Source organism: Perca flavescens, chromosome 7 (assembly GCF_004354835.1).
Source record: "Perca flavescens isolate YP-PL-M2 chromosome 7, PFLA_1.0, whole genome shotgun sequence".
NCBI classification, from domain to species: Eukaryota; Metazoa; Chordata; class Actinopteri; order Perciformes; family Percidae; genus Perca; species Perca flavescens.
In genome coordinates this window covers 13,892,536-13,919,723 of record NC_041337.1, presented here as the reverse complement: position 1 = coordinate 13,919,723, position 27,188 = coordinate 13,892,536, and the positions used below count along the sequence as shown (strand labels likewise).

At 38.6% G+C, this 27,188-nt stretch overlaps 2 protein-coding genes across 3 annotated transcripts; one reads left to right on the top strand and one right to left on the bottom strand.

The window, feature by feature from the left end:
* Positions 1-1,904: 1,904 nt before the first annotated feature.
* On the bottom strand, positions 1,905-15,457 carry syn2a (synapsin IIa). The gene is made up of 12 exons (XM_028582244.1): positions 15,118-15,457; positions 12,635-12,983; positions 6,186-6,243; positions 5,994-6,085; positions 5,582-5,738; positions 5,314-5,403; positions 5,164-5,226; positions 4,874-5,016; positions 4,709-4,783; positions 4,374-4,476; positions 4,069-4,215; positions 1,905-3,728 (listed from the first exon to the last, which is right to left on the bottom strand). The coding sequence occupies exons 1-12, from the start codon at positions 15,290-15,292 to the stop codon at positions 3,594-3,596; spliced, it is 1,587 nt and encodes a 528-aa protein (XP_028438045.1). The 5' UTR covers positions 15,293-15,457; the 3' UTR covers positions 1,905-3,593.
* vgll4a (vestigial-like family member 4a) lies at positions 15,049-27,188 on the top strand. Of its 2 annotated transcripts, none has more exons than XM_028582245.1 (6): positions 15,049-15,330; positions 15,855-16,008; positions 22,563-22,725; positions 23,568-23,793; positions 24,314-24,428; positions 24,710-27,188. In XM_028582245.1, exons 2-6 carry the CDS (start codon positions 15,927-15,929, stop codon positions 24,907-24,909), a joined length of 786 nt encoding a protein of 261 aa, XP_028438046.1. In that variant the 5' UTR covers positions 15,049-15,330; positions 15,855-15,926; the 3' UTR covers positions 24,910-27,188. The 2 variants fall into 2 exon arrangements, with proteins under 2 accessions (XP_028438046.1, XP_028438047.1); XM_028582246.1 differs by having other exon boundaries at positions 15,321-15,402.

The following is a 27,188-nucleotide window of genomic DNA, read 5'->3' as shown; positions in this document are numbered from 1 at the left end:
TCCTTGTGCTTTCTAAGCGAAGGTAGCTCAGGTGTAGAAGGAAGCGTTTAGTTGAAATGAAGATCTGGTGGGACTTTGTGATGCTGTCACCGGTTGGCTGATACAGTATACCTAGGCAATCATGATGGAGTCTCTAAGCACTCATCCGATTTTTCTGTGATATTGTTCAATGTAGTAGAAGCGTTATCAAGAGAATGATAAACCTGAATGATTAATAAACGTTGGTGAATAATGACTGTCAATGTCTTGATGTCTATTCTGTGTCAGGAATTACAACATGTAATATACAATGTTTCTGTCACACATTCAATATTTGAAAGAAAAGTTAATCACATTTTATTTCCTGCACTTCGTGAGCCAGAACACTTTTTTTTGTTTGCTGCTTCATCTCACTTCATAAATTGGACTTTAAATCCCAAGAGTGACTGTTCACATTCACATCTCAACTGAAATAAACATGTCATCTAAGCCCAGTTAATCATCACCATGGGTCTAAGTTAAAGTTATTAGAAATAGATTAAAAATTAACCACTACAACCACTATTTAGTACACAGTATTTACTAATGATAATCACTATAACCACATTTTAGGGTTACATGTTCAGAAAGTGAGTACCAGACAACTAAAGAAATACATTTCCAGTGAAGCAGTCACAAAACTCATTATTCTTGGAGTGGGTATACATCTGATTTGTAAAGACATTCACCTTACAGCTTGGTTCATATCATGTCATTGACAAAATACCTAATACTAGAACCAAATACTATACCTAATATGTACTATAACTAATATGTATTTCCTGTATAGCTAAGCAAACTCGCAGGTGAGCAGTTGTGGAGTCATCTAGGTTGAAAATAAAGCTTCTTTAGTCAGAGAACATACTTCCAGAGGACTTCCTCAAAGTGCAGATGGTCTCAGCGTTCACTGTATCTTCACTTGCAGTGTGGATTTGCTGGAAGACAAGAGAATCGTGACTTTGTATGAGAGGTCAACTATGGGGCATGCCTTTCTGAAAGAAATCCTTGGGGTTCCACTGGGCCCTCTAATTTCAGCACAAAACATAGTATTGATATTCAGGCATCTTACCAAAAAAGACCAAATAATGAGTGAATGTTTAAAATGAGATGTTAGTATGTCCATATGTCTTGCATGTTCTCATGGATTTATTTGTTAACTAATCTGACACAAATACAGTAATACCGCATTGTTAACGTGTGAGACAGACACACACAAAATAAAGGCACAAACAAAGCGGAGGGTATGCATTATCACAATACAGATATCGCTTCATGCATTGTAAGCAATAGGGTGTGTGCAGTGGTGTATTTGAACTGTTGGAGTGGTATGGCCTTCTCACTTCATTGCATGTTTGATAAAACCCGTAACATTGTTGAGCATAATGGTTTTCTTAAGAAATATTTTTACTCATAACATCACACATATGAGGACACACAACAAACATATATTGCAAAGGAAACTTTATTGCCAGTGACAGAGAGAGAGGAAATATCCAGAAAGGACGTTTTTCCACAATATATTGTATTCTGAACTTGATTTTAAACAGTCCAACACCGGTTTTAAAAGTACATATATTTAGCAAGTTACTATGGCCCTTAATAGTTACAGTCCTGCAGGTCTGAATATATAAGTTTCACCTCAACACAATGGTCAAATAAACACGTCCAGTTATAATTGATCAAATATTCAATCACGATCACTGAACCAAGGTCTACCATGCAGCTGGGGTACCTCTGCATGTTCCTCCCTTAAAAATCAATGCCATGGCATATTTCCTATTAAACAGAACATCACACCCATAAAGCCTCAGGCATGGCTTTTACAAAGATACGCTCACAGATACAATGGCACTTCATACAACTTGGAAAAGAATTGCACACAGAGCTTGCTGAACATATTTTATAGTAGTAACATACTTTTTTTTACTTTTGGAAAACGGTACAGATTTCTTTTTACAGTTGATTTGGTTGCTTTTTAGCTGTTTCACCATTTAGGGTATTAGATATATGAAATGGCCTCCACAAAAGCCACTGGACAACAACCAAGTGATTTGTGTAAAAATGTTTTAAAACAATTCAGTGTGTGGATGACTATACCTAAGATCTGATTTCAAAATAAATACATTAAATTATTGAGTAAAAAACTAAGATCTATATTGCACTTTCCATCAACTCACAGGACGAGTATTGAATCTTTGAATGGCAGTAACGCGAGCACACTAAAACCTCAGAGCTCTTGCATTGTTGTCATGGCAACAACACCATGATAGCCAATATCCAGTGTGAGGGTCACAGGGGAGGGCATTATATCTGTCATTATATGGCAGATCATACATTATACACCTTTTTATTATCAGCTGTAATGTCTGCCTCCACGCAACCAAACGCAAAAAGACAACAATTTGAATACAGCATCAGCTCACACCGGCGTGTGAATTACAACAGCATATTTGAGAACATAAATATTGTCTCAGAACATTGTTCTCTGGTGAAATTATACACTCCATGTGACATACTGCAGTCTTAACAGTCCCCTTACTGATATTTACATTGTTTGTTACTGGAGTGCAAAGACTGATTAAAAAGTAAATAATTTATTCTTTGGTTCAAAATGATTTAAATATATTTAAGTTGTGTGTGCAGACACCTGCACAACATCCTACATGATAAAATCTTTAATACATTTTTTTTAATATTTATTATGTGTCCATCTATTAATATTCTTAAATCCCTTTACTTCTCCATGGTGACATTGTGACAATATAGATGAAAAAATTAACTCTAAGAAAGGCCACATACTGTATGTCTCTATTGTACGTGTATGCACACTGTGTTAATGAATGTTTGGTAATTAATACATGTATCCTGTAGAACTTCTATAATATGCATTTCTACAGTATATGACACATTCACAATGCATGAATCATAGGGAACACAGCTTGGGGAACACAGCTTGGGGAACACAGCGATGTTACATGAACATCTCACTTGATCAGACATTATTAACTGACTGCGCCGTACTTTGTATCAATCATGCAAAACAAAAATAAATATCTATTAGTATACGTATGAAAAATAATCACCACTACATCCATACACACACACTCACATACTGTATACATATTGAATTTTACACAAACTTCAAACTGCACCATAGTCCACAGTTTGAACAATATTTAAAGGTGCACACCAAAATAGAAAACAGAAAAGGGGGTAGGGGGGCAAACAAAAGATACATAGCTGGGTTAAACGGATAGCACAGAGCAGCACTGAACTCAGTGTAGGCACAATCTGCTTTTTACATCATCAACAACAGCCCCAAAGAAAACACCACAGCTATTGAAACATAGGTGACCTATACAAGCACACAAATCAACAGGTCAACAAGTAGACAGTACATTTTGACACTGCATAGAGTTAAAAACACAGTCCAGACCAGCACTCAGCTGTACTGAGCTCATGTCACCCAGATCTGATTCTAGCTATTAGCATCCACACACACACACGTCTGCGCTTGTGTTCAGCTAAGTTTCGTCGTTGTTATCTAGACTTCCCCCACTTTTCTCCTGGGTGACTCAGTTGGCCTGGACTGGTTTTGGACCCACTGCAACGCCATTACAGTCGAGAATGTACTGCAGACAACCTTGAGGCGGGTTCCCAGCACCGTTCTTAGTGGGTTCACCAACAATCTCTCCCTTCTGGCCAGCTCCCTGAAAAGACAAATGAATAACTTACTCATCCAGCGACAACTGTGATGGTTTTCTTGTAATCAGATCATTTGATTGACAATGAAACTAAACTAACAGATGGCGCCGGACGTGGACGGCTGTCTCGGGCTCCTCCACAACTTTGTTCTTTTTCTTGTTTAATTTTGGTCTATCTATTTCTCATTTAGTTTTTTTTTTAATTGTGATTTTCTATTAGCATTGTTAGAGGGAGCCTGAGACCTAATGACTTCTTCTATCTATCTTCTGCAATTGTTGTGTATCTTATAATAAAAAAAACACAAGCCTCACGTTTCTAAAACCCTGTGCCTGTGTGTTACTATACCTGGGATGGCTGTATGGTAGTGGGTCTCTGGGGAGCATTAGCTTCCTTCTCTGCTGACTGGTTCATTGCTGCCAACACCATGTCAGCGATGAGCTGCCTGTCCTCGGCCTGGTGCTCCCCGACCAGGGGCATGGAGGAGCCCACCACCTATGCCACATGGAGGATGGTTATAGCAGAGAGAGAAAAAGGATGTCGACACAAATGTCACATTATTTTGGCTGATGTACTGAAATACTCAACCCAGAGGAACAATTTGTCAGTATGTACCAGAAATATCATTGTAAGCCCTTATCCTCGACTCCTACCTCTGTGATGAAATCTCTGCCATCTTTCCCATGGATAGCTTTGACTGCGCAAATATCCAGGCCCCCGAAAATCTCTGAGCAGGTGTCAACCCACAGCTTGTACCTAAACAAAACAGTCAAGGCATGACTCAAAACCAATGGCAGCATAATGAGACACCACGGTCTGATTATCACAACTGATTAACAACAAATAAAATAACACACCGGTAGCTGCTTGCTAAGAAATCACATGTAGCAGAGCTAATTAACCTTTTCTCAAACTGAGATCATTTTCTACATCACAATGAAACATTTGTTTGTTTTATTGGAGCATGGGATTCTTGTTTAGCACTCACCTATCAGTCATGGCCACCTGTTCGAGCATAGCTGAGCCAGTATTAGTCTTCCAGTTACCAGATATAGACGTTCTCCTGAAGTGTGTGAAGCCCACAGATTACAACCGATTATTTGTTTCTCATTCACTTGTAAAGTTGAGGTAACCAACGTGTAATTATTCTTACATGTAGGCTTTGTAGTCAGTGCCAATCTTCTGGATTCTTATGTCGTACTTGGAGTCAATGAGAGGTTCTGTGGTGGTGTACGTCTGGGTGAGAGCCACAACACTGGCTATGTCCTGAAACTTACTGTGATTGTCCACCTTCACCTGTACACAAAAATAGACACATGAGACAGAACCCAGCAAAATACCCAGGATTTAAAAAGGCATCTGGCACCTTATTGACTCTTGCAGACAACAACATAATAGTAGACAAATAGACAAATAGCTAAACAAAATTATTTTTCTCTATACCTTTCCAATACCGGAGTGGGCATGTCCAATCTTCACAACAACAGGGAATGATGGCATGCTTACCTAAAGTAAGAAAGTTTTTGTTTTTTGTTTCATGTAAAACACAATTTCTGAAATGATCTTTGGATACAGTAGAAAGTTGGTTCTCACCATCTCCTTGTAGTTTGGGTAAAAGGTCTGCTCAATCAGAGGGAACTTCTCCGAACCAAGCTTCCTGTGGGTGTTGATAAGTTGGGCAAACTGGACACACAAAAAGGTAAATAAATCAGATATAAGTTTTTTAAAATCATGTCACAGAGCAAATTACACTTATCTAATAGATAGGATGCAATGCAAATAGATAATAGCTCATTATTATTGTCCCTTTCCCTGCTGCATTGCTTTACAGTAAAGCTCTCTCTTCCTGCTAAGTGCCTACCGCCCATGGCTTGTCACACAGGTTGTAGATGGACTCGAGTGAGTTGATGCATTGGACACCTCCATACTGCAGACCAATGACCAGGTTGCGGAAATCTTCATTCTGGGTCATACTGAAGGCATGTTGACGAATGAGGACAAAGTCTGGCTTGAATGACCTAGAAAATAAAATTGTAGCAGAGATGTGACAAAAATCTGACCAGAACAATTACAAACTGTGATCAGGGTTGTTCTGTCAGCACTGTAGGTGGATACACAACATCCCTATTGATTAAAACCATACTAATCTATGACTTGATAAATCTTCCCTCCTTTATCATCTTCTTGTGTGTGTGTGTGTGTGTGTGTGTGTGTGTGTGTGTGTGTGTGTGTGTGTGTGTGTGTGTGTGTGTGTGTGTGTGTGTGTGTCTCACCTCATAACCTTGGTACCATTTCTGAGAACTTGCATGTTAACGTTGCAAGTCCTGTTGGCATGAGCCACAACATTGATCTCATTGAATTCCGCCTAAGGAGTCGATGACAAGAGAAGCATATGAGGACAGAGTACTTAAACTTCTCATTACATAAGTACTTCAAATGGATAACACTGGCATAGTGAAACGTACCTGCTCCACTTTGATGTCATAATCCCCATGTAGTTTCTTTCCCCGGAATAATTTTGCCCTGATTAAAATAGAAACACAAACAATGTTTTAACTTTTAATGTAATAACAAAATAAGGACTCCTATGAATTATAGTTGATTATTACATGGCTTGGTTGAATTCTAATGTAGAATGCGGTCTGTTATTTCTTGATAACAGACCGCTGCTAAGGATAACACACCGTTGCCATGCAAAAGCAGAGCGTTGCCATGGACGCAGTTCTGTTCACTCTGGAGGACAGCTATCAATCAATCCGCTGAAAGAAGTCCGGATAATTTAGCTTATCAGCTGTGGCAAAAAGTGGGGAAACGTGGAGCAACTTCTGTCCTCCAATTCAAGCAATGACAGCAGATCTGATGAGCGTCTATCGCTAGTATCTTTCTATACCGTCTACGATCGCTAGCTACGCAGTAACAGCCGTAGGGACAACAACGCTAATTAGTTAGCTTACATTGCAACTTGTTTAACGTTAACTTACAGGTGTGTCAACATGCAGCGGCTCTGCAAAAAGGAAACGAGATGAATGAGGACATGAACGTCCACATACATATTCCCAAAGAAGCCATTCACCGTGTCTCACTTCACCGTCAACAGAAATGTTCAGTTTAATGTAAATTAGAGCAGCCGATAGCCCGCTAGCTCACTACAACGCTTCAGCTAATGTGTCAATTGCTGCAGTGATTAAAACAGCAGCTGGGTCATTTGTGCACCACGGCAGCTCCCCATAAAATATACGGCTACTACCACAGCCCGTAAGGTGGTGTTGAGTAGCTAGCTAATAGACGAAGGATTGCATTACAGAGTTTTTACGTTGCTATGGACGCAGGATTCCAACCGTAGAGACGGAACGGACTATTTTCTCTAGTGGAAGCAATACAATCGTATTTAAATCAATAAACTCCCATTTAAATCAATATTTTGTCAAGTTATATTTTGTCAAGTTATTGAATCAGCCTTCACGTCGCGTTGGGGTCCTGATCACCCTGTCGGGGTTGTATTCGCTATAACAACCGCCTCGCTCTACATTATCCCTTACATACATCCCACTTTGTTTTACAGCATAGAGTAGACAAATGTTCCCTTTCACACTTTTCATACTGATGCACAGCCTCTCTAACACTTATTCCCTTCAATCTGGCAACAAGGATAGCGATAAAACATTACAACACTTTTCATCATTTTAAAAGGCAAGCCTTCCACAGCATACACACAGACACAATTGAGCATTCCCTACTGCCTGGTTTCACTAAAAGTACCACATGGGGTGAATCAAGGACGATGCAGTGAGGTAACTGACGATGCATTCGTATTGTAGACACTGAATACACAATTTCAGAAAATGGCTGCACCTTTCATGACTTGTGATTCAGCACTTTTGGCTTTCTGACTTGAATAAAAATGACACCTGTGGGTCCTTTAATTCTTCTTTTCCCTGGATCACTTGGTGAAGTAGAAATCATTTGCCATGGGATTCAAGATTAAAATGGATCAGTGTCTATATACTGACACCACACAGAGATGAAAGCTGCAACGATTGTTGTGTTAACAGTGTGTTTGATTTATTTGGCTTTTTCCTATTACTGATGTGCTGGGGCTGACAACAAACGCTTTGGCAGTAGATACTACCATGGGTGATACAGTACAGACTACAGTAAATCCATACTTAAACTAACATCTACTGTGCAACACTGGCATATTGGTGTGATGCAGAACATTGTGAAACCATCTCTATCCAAAATAGGATTTGTAGAATGTTCACCTTTCAGTATGGCTGTGTTGATATATTTAGGCGACATGTGGTGGAGTTCTCACTTCCTTTTCCTCTTAGTTTGTATCACCCGGCTTTCATGTACCCTGTACTCCCTGCCAAGCGAGGAGGTAAAGCTGAATAATTCATTCCCAATCTAATTGGGGGCATGGTGATCTATTTGACTATGGAGGAAAACAAGCATTAAAACATGATTCACTGCTCCTACATCAGGGGAAATGAAAAGCATAATCTGCACTGTGATGAATGTGCTTTGCCAATACATACTGTACACTGAGACAGTGTTTCCCAAACACGACTCCTCGAAACAAACACCGACATGAGACATTTTTTAAATCTTTATCAGGTTGGGGAATGGTATTTGGGGGGACCATAGTGTTAAATTGATTCTATGCTATATCACTCTGCAGAGCCCAGCCCAGCTCGGTATACTGAGCATGGAAGCCTCCCGCTCAAAGAGGACACCACGTTTAACATGATCTTTCAGCATTTGCATTAATATGTATTAGTATTTGAGAGTCCCCTCACAGTCACCAGCTCCTGTGGTTAACACCAAGGCCATTTCTGTTCTCCTTGTATTAGCTTTTAATCCAAAAACAAAGGACATAATTGTTATGTATTAGGAATACTTCTGCCATTGCCCTTGACTAACATACTGGCCTTAAAACTGGAGTTAGTCTCCGGGCTGCTTTCTGCTCACTGAGATGTTTTCTTGGATCATTCCTTTGTAAGAATCAATATGGGTACTCTTGAATTGAATTATAAACAATGACAAATACAGTGACTTCATTAATGGTTGCAGGTTGTCAAATTGCCAAATTACATATTGCTGCAAAATCATTTTTCATTCAGATGATTCACCTGAGAGCTTGGTAAGCTCATCACTTAGCCTGCTTAACATTCACTCTCATATGTTGGTAATGTTTGAATAAGGTTAAGCTCAGTCTAAAACATTCCAGTTTAATACAGTCCCCTACGTATTTTTGTACTTTTTAACACAAAGTGACTAAATGAAAGGAATCTAAGCCTCTCTACTATAAATTGAGCGACATTATGGGGAGAATAAGGAAGCAGTACATGTCGGCCATTAGTCTGATAAGTAAGACAGTGGAACATCTGCTCCTCCTGTCATAAGAGCAATTTATAGCACAGTATTCCTGGCATCAAACAGACCTCTCTGGGTGACTGGCAGCGTCATCTAACAAGTAAAAATGCTGGCTGAATGAAGGAAGGCTTCCGTGTCTATATGTGCTGTGACCCTGGCGATCACTGTGATTTTTTTCAGCACACGTTTTATCCTACAGTTAATTATTCTGCTTAACACCACCTGTTACACAACAAATTCCTTATTCAAATACTTATCCATACTAATGCCCTAATGTATTTCTGGCTGATTTTAAAATTGCAGGACCTTTTGCATTTACAGTCCTCTGTGAAATGTTATGTTTTTACTAATTGCCAAGCTCACAATAACTGCCTATGGTACGAATGAGATGTGTAATAAAAAAACATCCCAGACACTAAAATAATCCTCATTTGTTGCTGGATAGGTGTCCATTTGCAAACACTTTGTATACATTATATATAAACATTCTCAACTGTCATTTTACCTAAACTAAGTAATGTTTTTTCACCTGGAATACACACATTTTATCTTTTACAAATAATGTCATGGTAACAAAGTACTTTGACAGTGTGGTATGTCACTGTGATGGAAGAAAAACAGTATTTGTACACACACACACACACACACAAACACACACACACACACACACACACACACACACACACACACACACACACACACACACACACACACACACACACACACACACACACACACACACACACACACAAAATAAATGTTGATGGCTGAGTCTTCTGCCAGATGCAATTTGTCTGAAGGACTCTTTCATGATTTCATTCTGTATATCTTGGGGCCACCAGTACTCATCACTCTGGCTTTCATTTGCAGCGGCGGGCAGAAAAAAAGCCTTAAAACAGACGTCACACAATGAGATACAGCACATAAACATGCCGTTAGGCTCAAGGTGTGCCAACATTACAGAGAATATTAGGTATTCAGCAAAACCTGCATGGAAATAAAGACACATTTCATCTTCCTATAGCTTGCCAACAGCTATATTTTTTTAATGGTTTTTGTCCTTCCTCTCTGTCAGAGCTGAATACAAAGCATGTAATGTTTCAATCACAATTTCAAAAAGTGTCTGTACATAAACATCTGTAATCTACAGAACACCGCTATAGTGTCTTACAACCACTGGATGATGGGTTGCTTAAAAACAACCAAAACAAACTAAATCTAATAAAAAAACATGTCCAGCTCCCCACTCAGTGATATTGAGCAGCCATGAAAAATAGATGCAGCACTCAGACAGAGGAAGCCTCTTGAATAGAGTATTTTAGCTGATTCTCCCACGTGGATGTGTACTAGATATATTGGATATGTTGGAATTGTTGGGGCTTTGTAAATTATAGAGTGTGGTCTGGACCTACTCTATCTGTAAAGTGTCTCGAGATAACTCTTGTTATGATTTGATACTATAAATAAAATTGAATTGAATTGAATTGAATATATGAAGCAAGAAACTGTTAGTAGCAATGCTAGTCTGCGGAGCTCATGAACACAATGAAATAACATTATATTGAATAAGCTGCATAAGGCAAGAAAGAATTTCAGAGCAGGAAATCACTTAACGTTTTTATCAAATACAAAGGCACTACTTCATATCAGATATTGTTAAATGCCGACAGTGAGAACGATGTGTAATGAAACATTATCTCACAGCTCAACCTACTCAATATTCTCAATTTAAATTACCTTTGATGAATAAATGTATTATATTGTATTCCTCTGCCAGAACTGCAGAGCAGTGTTGGCACATCAGACTGGAATCCTTATTTCTTAACAAGCAGCTTCCTTTCTACTCACAATAAATGTGGAACAAGTGAACGCATAAGGTTGGCATCTATCCAGCTGAGGGGGGTCTGATCTTATTAAAATAGATCAACGGTTCTGTTATATAAATGGCTAGTCATACACACACAAACAGAATTGTGGACTCTGCAAGGCCACTGAATTAGCCAAGCCGATATCCTAATATTTGTGTGATTTAGTGTGTTTTAAGGGCAATTAAATTCAGCTGTATCTTAATCAGTGTAAAATTATATCCCGCCACCGTGGCCATCAAATGCAGACGACATTTTAACCTTGATGTGACACCCGTGTTTACAACATGACACACCTACACTGTATATATTGTTCCTGAATTCCCAATATTGTTCCCAAATAAAGGTTATCTAATCTGATCTTTTTCCTTGCTCTGTGAAAATAGCCTTACTGTTTACTGTAGGCAATTTTCAGAAATCAATAAGTAAAAAATCAGATCTAACTATCAACTATTGTGATGATAAGAGTCGGTAATGTGGCTCAGAAAGGGTTGAAGATGAATGATGAGTGAGTGTGTATTGTGATGTTGTCCAATGCTTAAAGAAGGGGGAAGTAGATTTCATTCATCAGGAAAGCCCAAAAAGTCCACAAAGTCAGCATACCATCCAGTGTGAAAGTAGTCTCTTTGCGCTGTATGTTAGTAAGGCATCATAGAGTTGAGTTTCAGTTTCCTGCTCCAGGTGGTAACCAATAATGCCCATAAATACTATAGGATGCAATAAAAATCACATAGATGAATTGAGCAAATGTGTGACATTGCTGTGGAAAATATCAGCTGTGTAAACAAGTGTTGATCATGTGGTGATAGAATTACCATATTTTTTACCCTTTGACCAGATTTTAGTCAAAATAAAATTCCTCTAAATCTGTGTACATACTCATTTAGATCACTTTAATTCCTTACCACAGTTGACTGACAAAGATGCCTGTTTTAAGCTACCTCTGAGTAAGATCCCCTAGGACTGACGGTCTTAAATGCCTAATGTGAGTCCACTCTTAACATTAATGGCAGAATGGTCCTTTTTCCCAGACAAATATAGCGGATAATGCTCTTTCATTTTTCTGACTTACCTATCTACAGCACACCGCTTGTATGATTGACTAATGGAACACTGTGCACCATGCATAGTGCAGGGCATGTCATGTGATCTCCTATCAGTGAGCAGGGGGAAACCCTATTGATGGAGGGAAAGCACTGCAGTATTTAGACTCCTTCCAGAGAAATAATGTCTAATAATTTCCCAATTCTCCACAAACTGTGGAACAGCTTTTTTCTAACAATTGCAAAAAGCCATATTTCATGACAATACTATCAATGATTTTAGTTGATCAAACCTAATTTCTGCCACAGAAAAACACATCTCACAACACAGACAAAATAGAGGACAGTAAAAGTCATCTATCTTGATGTAATATCATTACTGCTGGGGAATCAATGGACCTTATTGGCTGCCTCTTTGTATATGTGCTGTATCATCAAACAGCAGCAGTTCCCATTCACATCTGCAGGGTCACATGACACATATGTTGGTTCAGTGGTTATTTAACCCTTACCTCACTACTACATTCAGAGGAATTATGAGGAAACAAACAGGCATTAAGGATAAGCACACAAAGAATACACAGCCAATAAATAGTTTAAGATTAACTATATGACAACATATTGTCTTACCACTCCTGTTGTGGTTCATCAATTACCAAGAGAATCTTGAACTTCTTAGGTGTCGTGACTTGGGTCTGCTCCACCAGCCCTGCTGAGGCAGCTGTCTGTTTAACAGCGTTGGTGATGGAGCTAAAGAAGCCTGCTCCGCTGGACTGAGATGGCTGGGGTTTCCTCTCTGGAGCCGGGGAAGTGGCTGGAGGTGTAGGCCCAGTTGTAGGGGACTTGGCAGGGGTGGTGGAGCCAGGTGGCGGAGGCTGAGCATTGTCAGGCCTCTGGAGGTCTGTCATGTAGCCATTGGGCAGGTTGGAGATGAACGTGCTGTCCGAGAGACGCCGACGCAAATAATTCATGGCTGCAGCTGAGAGAGAAGAGTCAACAAGCACCGGGTGTGAAAATGTATTCTGCAGAGGAGTCCCTGTTCCCAGTGTACAGCTGATAATGGCTGAGCTCTCAATGCAAAACTCACAGCGAACGTATTCCGTCCCAGTTCAGTGGAGCATCCTCAGAGCTCCCCCTCAGTGATGGTGACGCTAAACTCTCCCTCAACCAATCCCCTTACCCTGTGCTTTCCTCAACCATTGCAAATGATGCTCCGGCCGTGCCTCTCCTTCCTCCTCTTGTTCTCTCATCTCTCCACTCTCTCACTGGTGTGCCTTACCCCTCCCCCATTTTCTACTGCCTCACAGGCGTCATGCTTTTTTGAACCACAGCATTTAAAATACAGGGCTATCCAGTGTAAGTGCAAGAGGGTATACCGAGTACTACATCATAATCGCCCTCTGTTCCTTGTGTCTTCTTTGCCCTCTGTCCATGCACAGCATTTCTGTTTGTTTATAATGTAGCCATGAAATCTAAAATGGCTGTTTAGACTGGTGGGCAATGTTGAATGAGAAGAGAAGCATCAGCAGAAGTCCCTTGAGACACAAATGTATGCAGTAAAGCCTCTCTCTTAATAGATTTATCAATCCATATATAGCTACTGATTTTACTTTTTACAATGTTCTACAAGACATGCTTTACTGTTAACTGTTTTATTAGACTTAATTGGATAGAACTTGTCTACTATGGCACAGTTTATCATTATGTGCAATTTCATTTTATAAACACATTCACCTCTGCACACATACAATCTTAATGCTTATGATAGCACAATAACACAACTTACAAAAACAAATCTGTACTAAATGGTCTGCTAATTAACATTAATTATGCTGAAAAGCATATATTTGAAAAAAACATTTAAACCTACATTGTGTAATTTTTTGAGTTGATTCTTAGCAAAAAAACCTTTGTTCTTTCACAAATATGTACTCATTCATGTGTAATTACTTCCACCAACTAATCAAAGTATTCTCATAAGTGTAGAATCTGACATTCAGAATAATTCAGAATACATACGAGCGACTCACTCGAATGACGGCAGCCATGTAGCCTCCATCTTTAAAATACATTAGCCAAAGAGTGACATACCTCCGCATTTTGCCCTCTTACACCTATTAGCAGCGTGACAAATGCAAGGGGTAGATTACTCGCCAGGGAAGTGAAAAAGAGAATTAAAACGACAATGCAACAGGCAAAGCAACAACAGGTGGTCAGCTGAATTGTCTACAAAATACATACTTGGATTTGTTTTATACCTCTAAATGTGGATTAACTAAGTTCTAAATTAACCTTCTTTTTTTTCCCAAGCAGTGAACTGTTTGTAGGCTATGTATATTTGTGTAACACATTTGGGAAAGGAGCACATGCATCTGCTTTCAGCAAATGGAACAGAAGAAGGAATTGATAAACAGTAAATCATCCTGAAAAATTAATAACATTTTTCAAAACTGAGCTTCACATGAATAGTGGAGTTTTGTTAAATCCATGACAGTGACAACTGCAGTTCTAATTATAGCTTGTATGTTTGCACCTATGGATTGCATTAATATTGTAATATTGTATTTTACTGTCACTCTGTCTAGCTACTCTTTAACAGCTGTTGCATAGTTGTCAGAGTGTTCTCCCTTATTTGAATCAAGGATCTATTGACAGAGGGAGTTGTTGTGCAGGTTGTAAAGCTCTTTGGGGCAAATTTGTGATTTTATGATACATAAATAAAGGTTATGTAGCCTATGGTCAATTCTTCTTGATAGAATACCCATAGAAACAAGGACCTGGGGGTCTCATTTTCTTTTTGAATATTGGTCATGCCAGACATTGATAAGGACAGTCTAAATTTGTACTTGTACTATTGGCTTCAAATAAAGCTGCACCATGTGCTGAATCTTATGCATGGATACTAGGATGACATCATCTGGTAGAAGTGGTGTAGTGAACATCAAAATCAACCTCAACTTTGCTGAAATGATAAGTCAGATGTTTCTAGATGAGAAAATCCACAGTATGAAAACGGACAGTTAAAGATGCAACATAATGACATTACTTTTTTATGTTTTATATGAATGCAATGCGCTTCGGCAAATCACAGTATTTATACAGAATAAAGGCACCTTTTAGCTGGATGTCATCATACAAGTTTGTGTCGAGCAGATCCCCAGACACGGTAACTTCGCCCCCGTTCGCCTCGTCTCCGCTAGGGCCGCTCACCACTCTTTTGTGTGACGACTGGTGCGGTGGGAAAGTGCGTGCCGTGAAGGCAGTGTAAAGGCAAGCTGGGCTAGCCATGGTGATGTTGTGGCTGTAAAGCTAATTTCGTCGATGAAGTGAGTAGCTAAACTTTTAAGGTTACGCTACTTTGAAAATTAGTTGTTTAATAGAAACGCACGTAACGTAAAGTAAATTGTCACTAATGAGCTACTTGTAACGTCAATTCAATAATATGGGACCTTATAGCAAACTAACGTTAATGATCTTACCAAAGTTGGGGACTAGCTTAGCTAGCTAGCTGTTTGGTAGTTTGTGTCAAGTAGCTAAAGTTAGCTGGCTAGTTTGTTAGCGCCTGCAACTAAGATAACAGTTGGCTAACTACTGTAACAGAATGTGTAAAACTATTGTAATATTAATCATTACCATTAGTGATTGTAGCTAAATGTCTTATCTAAGTAAACTAACTAGCTAATGTAATGTTAGCGAGCAGTAAAAGCCAGCTGGCTAAAGCTAACGTTAGCCTAACATTGTAATGTTAGCTAGCGGTTAGCTGAGCCTATATGTAACGTTAAGCCACATTTACTTTCCTGTTTACTATCTGATGTTCCCTATGTTTTTTTTTTATTATTATTTTCTTCAGGATATAACGTTTGTGTTGCATCGCTGGTGTGTCTTGCTAACATCAATGTTAGCAACTAGCCTGTGCGTGTAAATGCTAATCACTAGAATGGACCTGTTGAACTCTCAGTTCCTGGACAAGATGAACAATAACATCGGGAGACTGCACTACGAAGGTTAGTTTGACATTATATGCGTGTTGTAATAAGTCTTTATACTGTGTATTTAACTTATTTGTGGAACTAACAAGTTGCGGTTTCCCTAATTACCAACAGCAATTTCTCAGTGTTTTGGTTTGACAAGTAACGTTAACGTTAAATTTAACGTTAAGACTGCACGATATGAGAAAAATATGGGAGAACGACATTACTTGCGATAAATAAAAATATTAAAGTGTATTCAGTTATGCTGCTTTCAGTATACTGTTTAAATTCAACACATTGCTTACATTAAAAAAAATATTTCCAACTTTCTTTTTTTGAACAAATTGAACATTGAACTGAACGCAAAGGCACCAATAAAAAAAAAAGTGATAGCTACATTCTAAATTGCAGATAACTCTTAAGTTAACTAAAATAAAAATAATAAAAAAGCTGTCTTTTGCGATGTGTTTATTGCAAATAACTTGATGAATAAAAAAAAAACGATGTGTTGTGCATCGCTACTGACAAGCCTACAACTTTACAGTTTTGAATAGAATGAACAGTACACATAAAACAAACATGAATAAATATGACAATTTTAAAAAAGGGTAGGAAAACGTTTTCACTTATCTAAACCTCCTACCCCTTCATAACTCAAACCATTAAATCATATTTATCATATACTACAACTCAAACAACTGTGCCAGTGCTAATATGCACAACCATGTACCTCACGTTCATCCCACCAACCCTTCCTCATCTCTATACCTCTTTAAAATATGTTTCGTTTACATAAATTACATATCTGTCCTTTCTGCAAACTCTTATTAGCAAGTTATAAACTGCACACAGACTTAAGTACCCACAAAGATCAATAGCAGACTCTACAAATGTTGCCTTCTTTGATGCAGAAGGGTCAGACATAAGACTGTTTAGCCTACACTCTTTGTGTCTATATAGAAGGCCATAATCCCCAAGAAATCTTTACAGAGTTTCCGCAGTCTTAAAGTCTAAAATTTAAAAATCAAAAAAATCTTAAATTCGTTGAAGTATTGGGTTGTACGTCTTAAATAATTTAAAACCGGTCTTAAATTTTCCTACGTCCATGTAGTGCTACCTCTAATGCTCATTTAAATGTTTGTTTTTTTGATTCTGTGGTGTTGTAGTTCGTTCTTTCGCTTGTCCAGATATAATTAGCTGTATATGAAGAGATTATTACTCTGTCGCTTTTATTGAATTTGAATAAATGTATTCACTTTGCAAGTACTTTTGTGACTCTGCATTTCGTTTTATTTTTGTTGTGATATACAGTAGGTCTTACATTTCATTCATAAAGGTCTTCAAAGTCTTAAATTTGACTTTGTAAAACCTGCAGAAACCCTGCTTTAGAATAAATGGTAATAAATAAACCGTTTGCCAGGAAAAAGTATCAGGGCTCAACAGTAACGTTTGTGTCGAGTCGATTGGCAACCATTTTGTGGCCTCTGGTTGCCTCCTTTGGCAACTACCTGTTCAATATTTGTGTTTTTTTTTTTTAAATATAAAAACAAATCAAAACTTACAAAACTGGAAAATGTTATTTCCAAAGAAGTCAATATTTTTATTTGGTTGTCTTAAACACTATGATCATGCGCAACACAACGTTGGGCGACCGCTTTCCACACATGCGTTTGCTGTGAAAAGATACAGGCAACACAATTTTCTGTTCACGTTAACAGTGCATGTTGCTAATATGGCATCGGTGCCGGGTATCTACCAGACGGAATAGCAACGTGGATTTCAGTGCCTTTATTATGGTGCTACTTTAAATGTCTGGGCTGCTCTCTGATTAAGCCTGCACGATTCAAGGAAAAATATGAATCACGATTTGTTTAGCTTAGAATTGATATCACGATTCTCTGCCACGATTTTTTTCTCACAAAGTGTAATGTTTATTGCACACATGAACAATGACAAAACAAATTGGCAGCACCAAACAGATTTTTTATTTTTTTTTTGCACCTATAGCACATTAATAAATAAATAAAATAAAGTACATACTGGCCATGAAGTACAGTAGGCTACCAAAAATAGTGACATAACACATTGAACTAAATATGGCCCTGATACAGGCTCTATCTGAACGCCTTGAACATGTCTTTACATAACATGTCAATCAACATGCTGCAGCTTCAGTCTCTAGAGATATAATTTAAGTACAGTATCAAAAACCGAATGATTTCTAGCACACTCTTTAACTACTTGCCTTTTTATAGAATTAACATTCAACTGGCCATTCAAGTAGGTTACCAAAAATAGAAGTTTAACGCACTGTGCTGAATATGGCCCTGAACATGGCTGTAAATAGGCTAATTGAAACGTCTTTCGGACCTCTTGCCTTGTACGGCTTTATCATATTGCACTTTGTGGTGACGTTTGAGGTAGAGGTGGCTCGATACCACTTTTTCATACCTGATACCGATATTCAACTTTGAGTATCTGTCGATACCGATACCAGTCCGATACAATCTTTATCCCTGTCTTAAATAAGTAAGCGTTTAATAATAGATTTGTATGGATGCTCAAACTTTGAAAACAATATTTTACTTAGCTAGAGGAAAAAATACATTGCTCACAACATCACTTAGTTATGCAATATTGCTGCTTCTTTTTATTTGAACTTTTTCACAAAACATTTAGCAGCATTTCTGATTGTTCAGCATAATTTAAACATTGGAAGTAAAAAAAATTAAAGTGCAACTCTGTGCAAAGGTTTAAATCTGAATATTTAGAATAACTCAGTGTAGCATTTACCTCGATGGCATAGCAAAAACAATTGCAATGTAGACCATCACTTAAATAACAAACAAAACAAAAATAATAGCATTTCTAACAAGTATAAAATGTTCAGTGTAACACAGTATGGTAGACACGGCATATTAAGGCAATCACTCTGTTTCACCTGATATCAAGTTAGCTGCAGTGAAAACAATATGTAAGGGTAGAAACACATTTCTTTTGCATGTAACCTCTGGAGTTGAACTGTATGTAAAACATAAAACTAAACATTACAGTATGAAAACATCAATGCAATGTAAACTAAAATAGTTGGTTCAGGTTTTCCCCTGATAAGCCATACTTGCCTGAGCTCGAAAAACTGTCACAGAAACCACTGGCTCATATTTTTATAGTCCTTAAGTGACCTAGTTGTGTTACAGTCCTTAAGTGTGTTCACTTTTTAACATGATGGGCACATTTTTCTTTAGTAAGATTAGCATTTCAGCCTTCTCAGCTGTCAGCCTGCTTCTCCGTTCATCAATGATAATGGAGGCTGTGCTGAAGAGCCTCTCGCTCTCCACACGTTGAAGGTGCACAGAGAAATTTTGTTGCTGTGACCGTCAGGGAGGGCAGTCTAGGTTGGTTAACTTTCCAGTACAGTAGTGGATTGTCCGATCGCAGAATAGTTGGCTCGCTGAGGTAGGTCTGCACTTCAATGCTTGCACTTGTGGTTGACTCAGGACCAGGTTCTACTGTGCTTTCCTCCAGGATTTCCTCAAAAACACTTCCAAGTCTGCTCTTGCTTGCAGCATCCACCCGTGGAGTCTTCTTTGCTGGCTCTGAGACTGCTGATTCAGACGATGTCCCCTCTCGTGGCTCTGAGGCTTCTGATGTGGTCTTCCATCTTCCTTACCTCTGCCATTAATGCATCCTTTGTATGTTTTGAGGTTTCAGCATTTGTGAAGTACCTGTAGTGATGAATACACATATGGCACATTTAGAATAAGCCTACCCTAAATATATAATTTAAAGGATGTTTGATCTCACACACACACACACACACACACACACACACACACACACACCTACACACACCTACCTGTCTTTATATCTTGGATCCAGGAGCGTTGCCACAGAGTATATTGGCTCAGATTCCACGTCTCTGAAACGTCTGTTCACAGCCTCAAGGAGGGTGCCTTTCATGTTCTTGATTCCCTCATCTGCCTCACTTTCTCGAGTGAGAATGCGTTTTAGGACACAGACAATGGGGATGACATCAGATGCACATGCAAAGCTCACATCCCTTGTCAACTCCTCAAAAGGGGCTAGAACTGCGACGATCTTTTCCAGTATCCCCCACTGTTTTGCAGTCAATGTAGCTGGAAGGTCGTACTCCGCTGTATATGCACACAGGGCCCGTTTCTGCGCAATGAGGCTCTCTGCCATGTAATAGGTACTGTTCCACCTCGTTCGTACATCTTGTTGCAGGCGCTTGGTCGGCATATTCAGCTCCACCTGAATGTCCTCCAAGCGTGAATACGCAAGGGGCGAGTACTTGAAGTGACCGACTATTTTTCTGCAGATAGCCAATACATCACTTACACTACGCTGTGATAGCAGCCCCTCGTTCACAATAAGTTGTAGGGTGTGTGCGAAGCATCCCAAGCTAGCCACTCCAAAACGATGCATTGCTTTTACCACGTTACTGGCATTGTCTCTCAAAATGACATGGACTTTGCTCTTCTCAATTTTCCATGCATTAAGCATCTCTTCTGTTGCTGTAGCTATGGAATCTCCTGTATGTGTGCCACGGAACTGCTTAGCCTGCATCACTGCTTTTTGCAAAGCAAAACTCGAGTCTATCCACTGTGCGGTCAGACTTAGTAATGACATTGGGCACACGTCTGAGCTCCAGATGTCCGTTGTGAAACTAATCACAGCAACGTTTTCCAAGCATTTCAAAATGAATTTGCTTACTTGTTTGTACTTATTGGGGATAGCTGTTTCGGAGATGAAATGCCGGTTCGGCAACATGTAGCGAGGCTCCAAATGTTCCATTAAACGTCAAAACCCCACATTTTCTACCACAGAAAGTGGTAGAAACACAATGAATTCGGTGACTTTATCCGTTATCATTTTTGCCTTGTTGCTGCCTGGAGGGAGTTTCTCGAGCTTCTGAATTGTTTCAATCAGTCTTGGTTGTTGCGGCGCACTTTTTTTCTTGGCACTCATTACCTGTATAAATTCGGAATACTCTTTTCCGTGATGCTTCTTTAAGTGTTTAATCAAGTTCGTGGTGTTGAAGTTTCCAACGCTGCTGCCACCCCTCGAAACACTCGCTTTGCATAAATTGCACTCAGCTGTTTTGCTTTTTTCCCCATTGAGCTTGAAATAATTCCATGACATGACAGCTGACATGATGTTGACAGGTCTTACTGGTTTTGCTTTGCTAATTGCTAGCTCCCTGCCATCCGTCCTGTTCTCTTTATTTATATATTTTATACTGTACAACCAGTAAAACATGTCCTGTTCTGTAGACATGGTCCTTATTTATTTATTCATTTATTTATTTATTCATGTTGTACCAGTCCAATATGACCGTCAGTTGAAATAAACCTTGTTGTAAGAAAACTTGTTTTGTTATGAATCTATTTTGATGCTTTTTCCCGTAACTTTTGTAATTTTACATAAGTTTAAAAATATCGAAATTAATAAGAGAGTGAGAGATACATGAGAGTGACATGACGTGTCATGCTGACAGATAACAGTGTAAAAGTGTGACTGTATTTCACTGTAGAGGAACAGTGGGACGTACAACAGTCTGCCGCTAAAGCTATGTGCTAAAAGGCACAAACTAGCACTGGTCACTGCTGTTGTCGGAGAAACAACACAGACGTGAATAAAGGTTGCTTTACTTAAAACTAGTAAACCTCGTGGTGCATTCAAAGTTATTGTAAAAACCCTTTTCTCGTCTGTTTTTGTCTTTTTAACAGCAATTTACTAGTGAAAGAAGTAATTATTGTTAAAAGTTATCATTACATTTTTGATAATCATTTAAATTCCCCCCTTTTCTGTGCTGATCTGAAAATTGATCCGCTCTGTGATTCAAAACGGTGAGTTTTGTGATCCGTTGCACCCCTATTTGAGAGGGATGGGAAATTATATTGCCAACCATTCTCTCATTGTTCATTATTAAAATGTCTGGTATAGTTGCATATGAACTGAATTGCTCCAAATGTAGGCAGTTTAAAACATGCCAACCGTATTGTTAATTTCGGCAACCAAAAGCTGATGCCTGTTTGCCAAGCCGGCAACCGCTTTAAAAAGTTAGCATTGAGTATTGACAGTAAGTTATTTCCTCAATGTTTATGAGGTGATTTTACTCCAGAAGTAAATTACTCTTGTGACTTGTTCAATGCTCATTTGACCTTTTTTAAATCAAAGCTGCCTTCGGAAATCAATTGTCCCTGAAGACTAAAGAATGTCCTCAACTTTCCGTATTTGGGATGTCAGCGGGGTAATCTGGATCAGAGTTTAATGGTCTTTTCCCGATAATTTTAAAATGACATGACATCAATAAAACTATTTCCTGCTTTATTCTTTGCTGGCCAACAATTGGTTTACTTAAACTGAAAATCTGGTTAACCAATGATTGCTTGAATGGATACCATGGCCAAGTTAATTTAATCAAACTAACTTTTTACATTTGGTCATGATGCAATAAATGTAGACGTATTAGGCCACAGTTTATGTTCCATGTGGAGTTAATGTACTTGTTGCTAGAATCTAAATTTAATTAGATTATTTGTACTGCCGAATCCTTCACACAGATGAGTCCAGGAAGCCCTCCCTGCCCACTGCTATGTCCAACATAACTGGGCCTCCTCCACACTGCCCAAGCAAACGGAAGTATGGCGAAGAACAAATGGACGACCGAATCAACTGTGATGAAGACCATGTGACCAAAATGAGCAGATTGTTTGCCACTCAGCTGTAAGTGCCTTTTTAAAAAAAAGTCAACCTGCATTGTAATGCATGCCATTGGCTCAATGTTAAATAGATTCACTGTGAAAAGTATTTTGTGCTCTAAATATACACACACCAGAACTCAGATTTGTACATTCATATCTTACCGCATGGGAGCTTAATGAAATCTCAAAGTAAGATTTGGTTTGCTGTGGCCAACTAATGGAAATACTTTTGCACAGCACAAGGTCATTTTAATAATGCTTTTTGATTTCCCCAAACCCGAACATTGGTATTCACTGATTGCCTTCCCCTAAAGCGTACATTACACCTGTAGAAGAGCAGTTCGTTATTTGTAATATCAACTTTTTTTAAACAAGGAAACCGCTATATTGGCAGGTGGGTAGGATCACTCAATCCTCAACAAATTTTATTTATTGAACAAGTCAAAGAACAGTTGAACCGTTCAGCCTGAAATAGCCCCATTTGAGATTATGAAACAAAACCTTACAGCATTAACCCTGGTGGAATGCAAAGATTCCTTCCAGGCTGTAAAGTATCACGTTTTTTTTTTTTTTTTTTTTTTTTTTTTTATATATATTTTTATTTCAAGAAAGTATCACGGTTTTAAGAGACAACTTAGATTACTATCACAACAAAGTCTGCAAGAGGGAAATCATGCATATAATCTTTAATTCTCTTCAAGGGCTGCACACTAAAAAAGACAGACAAGCTAGACCACCTCCCCAGTTCAAGCCTTGTGCGGCCATCTTTTTTTATAAATGAGATGTGACAGCTGGTGTACGACTTGTCTATGAAAAGGTGAAACTGTTGGTGGTATATGTTGACTTTGGACTCTCTTTGTCTAGGGCCCGTCCCTCTGCTGGAGACAATCGTAATGAGCACTGGGGCCTAGGTCACACTCCTGTGGAGCACATTACTTCCTCCTCCAACGGTCTCCATGGGAACCACCTGTATGCTTCCATGTCTAGCTATGCTGTAGACCAGCCTCTGGCTCTGACCAAAAGCAGCCACGACATTAGAGTTGGGGCCAGAGAGAGGTCTACCGTGGGTGGGACTGCAGATCGGCAGCAGGTACGTCAACTTCTAACACTTATGGAGGAGGACGCATCTGAAGTTCAGTGACAAGAATAAAAGCACTAAACTTTAAATGAGCTATAGATAATAGAGTGTGATTTAAAAAAAACAACAATTTTTATGTTTAATCAATTGGATAAATGATCCCTCGCATGGTTGCAAGGGATCCGCGTGATGTACATTTTCTCATCTGCCCAGCCACCATACAGATTATTGTGGAAGGTTGTCTTCACATTCCTCTACTAAAGTACAACGGTTTTATGTATTTGCCTTACATCTGTTGGAGACCTTTATCTCTGTTTACATATTCAGAGATTGTAATATTCTCATTTTAGGTGAAAGTCTTTTCAGCAATTTATTAAACATTTCTGGACAAATAATAGACAATATACTAAGCAGTGCAGGGTAATCTTTACATGTCAAGTCTCTCTGGAGGACCTCCATAAGGAGTGTACCAACCCATACATAGTACTGTGTCTGTGTTAGCTGATTGTATGCATTTCTATTCCACATATAGAATCGTCCCTCCGTTATAACCTGTGCCCCTGCGAGCAACCGCAATTGTAACCTCTCGCACTGCCACATGAATGGCTGTTCCCCCAGCCCACCTACTGATCAGAGGAAGACCAATGGTAAGGGTGTAATCTAATGCTTATATATATTAGAGCTGGGCAATATATCGATTTTGTGATATGAGAGTAGATATCGTCTTAGATTTTGGATATCGTAATATTGTAATATGGCATAAGTGTGGTCTTTTCCAGCCCCTATCTCTATCTATCTCTCTAACTATCTCTCTATTTCTATCTCTCTATCTATCTCTCTATCTATCTATGAATGATATTATATACATTGCATGCTTGGTAATAACCATGTTTTTGGTCTCCTTCCTCGACACTTGATGTTGTTTTAGCTAACACAGAATGCGATCCTGTGATTGAGGAGCACTTCCGTCGCAGCCTTGGAAAGAACTACAAAGAAGCAGAGCCTGTTTCCAACTCTGTGTCTATCACCGGTTCAGTGGATGATCACTTTGCAAAGGCGCTGGGAGATGCCTGGCTCCAAATCAAGGCCAAGGATGGGGGTCATCAAATCCCAGAGACAGATCCATGAAGCAGAGGGGAGTAAACATTACTATCACTTTCTTAGTGTTTGCATATTAACAGTGGAGATTCCCCACTGCCATTTCTTGCCAAGCATCAACTTCCCTTAGCTAAGAACAATGTACGACATATGGTGCTCACATAGGCTGTTCCCTTGTGGACCTCGAGGTCAACTATTTTATTAGAACACTCAGATTTGTACTCTAAAAATTGGCAACGTCTCTTTATTGAAGAAGAGAAAATAAATACTGCATAGTGAGGTTGACAATGTTAGCTGTGGAAAATGTACAATCAGAGATTTTATTTTGCATTGATAATGAGATTCAGAAAGTGGTCGGTTAGCAGCTGATGCTCTGTTTTACCTGCCTTTCAGCTGCCTTGATAGCCAAAGAAAATACCCTGCCTTTCCCATCAACATATAAGCCATAGATCTGGTCTTTATTGTTTTTCATTCTAAAATCCCTCTGCTTTTAATCTATATTACTTGAAAAAGACAGCCAGGTCTCCTTTGCTCTTTTTTGTTTCTGACAGTTTAGGTAGCAGGTTACCTGTTTCAGTTGGGACTAATGTGTTCAAGAATGCATTTTGTGTTTTGAAATTGTGATAATGCGTTTAAGGCTCTGGTCCCCCCCTGCTTTCTGAAGACACTAGACTAATGGGTCTTCTTTTTATGATCCTGAACTGGACTTATCCACTGTTAACTGAATTATCTTAGTTTCCTGTCTATATGCTCACTGTGGCTGATTACTTAGTAAACTAATATCAATCATAGTAGATGTGTCTAACTAGAAAGCATGTTTCAAATAGCTGGTTTCTATTACAAACCTTATTCTATACTAAATATTTACTCAGAATTTATTTTTTATCTGTAACATTTTAGAAATACTCACTGCTGGTACAGTTGTACTCAATATATTTTTTGTATCTGGTTTTCATTACTATATATAGGTGTTTATCTTTAGCACCCATCTACAAATCACAGCCTCTGGCAAGGTTGTCTGAACACAGTTTAAAAGGCTAATATTGCTTTGTTGTTCTCTGGACCTGGATGCTATATAGCTTTCTACATGTCTGAATACAGCTGAATTTGATCTTCGGTAGCAGTGTATTAGCAGTGGCTTTATTTATTCTGAACATATGGATAGTTTCATGTTGACTTTCGGCAAAACATGGTGACAACCGAATTCTAACTTTGTTTCAAAATTCTTCTTTCTAATGAGAACAACAGAGGATGTGTTTCAATGACAAAGCAGTTGATTTCCCTTAAAGCGTAAGATCTAATGCACATACAGTATGGGTGTCCTTAATTCACGAGTAGGTATCAACATTCCACCATGACTGTCTTCTGACACTTATCAGTCACTTCAGTTGTGTTTAGCAAGCACAACAAGTATGACAAGTACGTTTTTCCTTTTTAATTAAGGTGATGTCATGGTGTGAGCTGCCAAAGTCTTCCTTTTTTTATTATGCAGGAAAGGTGTAAGTGTGTTACAAAAGTTTCTTTTCTTTTTTTGTGCAGTTGAGTTTTGTTATTCCCCCACCGGCGGTAATTTCTTTCAACCCTTCTGAAATTCTCTACTTATAGTAGTGTAACCTATTTGTCAACACTGTTTAAGATATGGTATTGTAAATTCAGATTTCTTTTTTTTTTTTGAATGTCAATTAACTATGTGAAAACATACATTTGTATTAATATTCTACACTTTTCAAATTGTTACATACACTATACTGTCTTTATATTTTATTTTACTCATATAAGACTATCATTGCGCCGCGCGGAATGATCATAGATATTTTGTTTCTATTCAGATAAGTGTACTCATATGTAGCATGGATGCTCATTACCTTCTAACCATTCTTTTTTATCTTTCTAAAAGTTGGTTATTTTCCCACAATTGTCAGATGATGAATAAGTGCAGGAACACAATGGTCTTTTGATCAAAGATTTTCTTGGTGCAGTGTCAAAGACTTCTGTACTAACCGTGTAAAGAGTTTGTTTAGCTTTCTGTGTGTACCATAGTGGAATGTAGGGATTATCATAGAATTTGCTTGTTTGACACAAGTAGATCTTTCAGTAATATGTTTGGGGTATTAGTCCATTGTTATTTAATTTGCTATATTTAGACTACCTGTATCGCAAACACTGTTTGCAGAAAGGTCCTGCTCCAGGTGTCATCCACATAGAAAAAAGTAATATTTGTTTATTTTTGTCCTTATTTCTATGGAAGAAAAGGCCACTGTTTTGTACTTACTTTCTTCCAAATAAATATACAAATGCCTACCTTTGCA